This window comes from Fopius arisanus, unplaced genomic scaffold (assembly GCF_000806365.1).
Source record: "Fopius arisanus strain USDA-PBARC FA_bdor unplaced genomic scaffold, ASM80636v1 scaffold00064, whole genome shotgun sequence".
Lineage (NCBI taxonomy): Eukaryota > Metazoa > Arthropoda > Insecta > Hymenoptera > Braconidae > Fopius > Fopius arisanus.
This window is the reverse complement of record NW_011887803.1, coordinates 5,077-6,404: the sequence shown is the minus strand read 5'-3', so window position 1 is coordinate 6,404 and position 1,328 is coordinate 5,077. Positions and strand designations below refer to the sequence as shown.

General features: G+C 35.5%; 1 protein-coding gene across 1 annotated transcript; it reads left to right on the top strand.

Moving 5' to 3' along the window:
• Positions 1-6: 6 nt before the first annotated feature.
• On the top strand, positions 7-961 carry LOC105268991 (methyltransferase-like protein; the record flags this gene model as incomplete). Its single annotated transcript, XM_011308944.1, has 2 exons — positions 7-230; positions 594-961. Coding segments are annotated over 2 exons (549 nt in total), but the record flags the coding sequence as incomplete, so codon positions are not given.
• Between the last annotated feature and the right edge of the window lie 367 nt (positions 962-1,328).

Genomic DNA, 1,328 nt, shown 5'->3' with positions numbered 1-1,328 from the left:
ACAATTTTCCCAATTTTAATGTACAATTCTAATCCAAATTTGGTTGTATATGGGTGCGATTTTTCTTCGACTGCCATCGAGATTTTAAAGTTGAATCCGGATTATGATGAGACAAGATGCAAAGTTTTTGTGTTAGATGCTACTACAGAGAATTGGGAGCCACCCTTTCGAGAAGAGACTCTCGATATCGCTCTTCTAATTTTTGTGTTGTCCAGCATTGTACCTGACAAGTATGTATATATTTAAAAGTTCTCTAAATTCATTTGTAAGAAGGATTACTGACACGTTTAAATTTAACAATTTCTTCAAAATTCCAACCTACTTGTTTAAATCAATTTCGGCTATAATTCTCAATAAAATTCTTAAAATCAAAACAGAGCAATATGAAACTCGATGTGAAATTTGATTATCACTGCGCCTATCGTTCACATCACAGAAATCATTAATTTCCATTTTTTGGTGTCTAATATTCTGATCAGATAAGGATTTTCGTTGAATAATTTTTCTCGTCTACAACAAAAAGCTTTCATTGATTTACGAGTGAAGGCACAACGTAATGAGCACTTAAATTGATGAATAACGTCTAATTTCAGGCAAAAGCACATCATACGACAAGTATTTAGATATCTTAAACCTGGAGGGTTGCTTTTAATTCGTGACTATGGAAGATATGACATGGCTCAGTTGAGATTCAAAAGGGGTCGATGTCTGGCGGAAAATTTCTATGCTAGAGGTGATGGGACGATGGTGTATTTTTTCACTCAAGAGGAAATACGAGACTTGTTCATCAAATCTGGCTTTGAAGAGGAGCAAAATATTATTGACAGACGATTGCAAGTAAACCGGGGAAAACAATTAATGATGTACAGAGTGTGGATTCAAGGGCGATATCGGAAACCGCTGATGAATGAAACATGAACCATTCGTGATATTAAATTCTATTTTGCAGCCATGAAGATAAGGAAGCGTTTTTTCAATTCTTTCTCTATTTATGAACTTGCCATCAATTTACGCTATAGCGTGGATGTAGTGTGTATGTTGCGTGGATGCAATTTTTGGATGAAAAACAGGCAGAAATCGATGAAAACAGATGAAAGAATGATGTGGGATGAATAAGGTGGATTATTTGATGCATTTGGTGATGTTTGTTTGATTATTTTGGGATAAATTATAAAAAATATATAATGGGCAGAAGTGAACATGAAAACAGCGTTCGAAAAATGCCGAGAGATGGTGGTAGGGTTATATTATCGAACTCGATAACCGAATTGACCGTAGGCGTTTAATCGCGGGCCTTGGGGCACTCTGCATTTGGAAGAAATCTATTT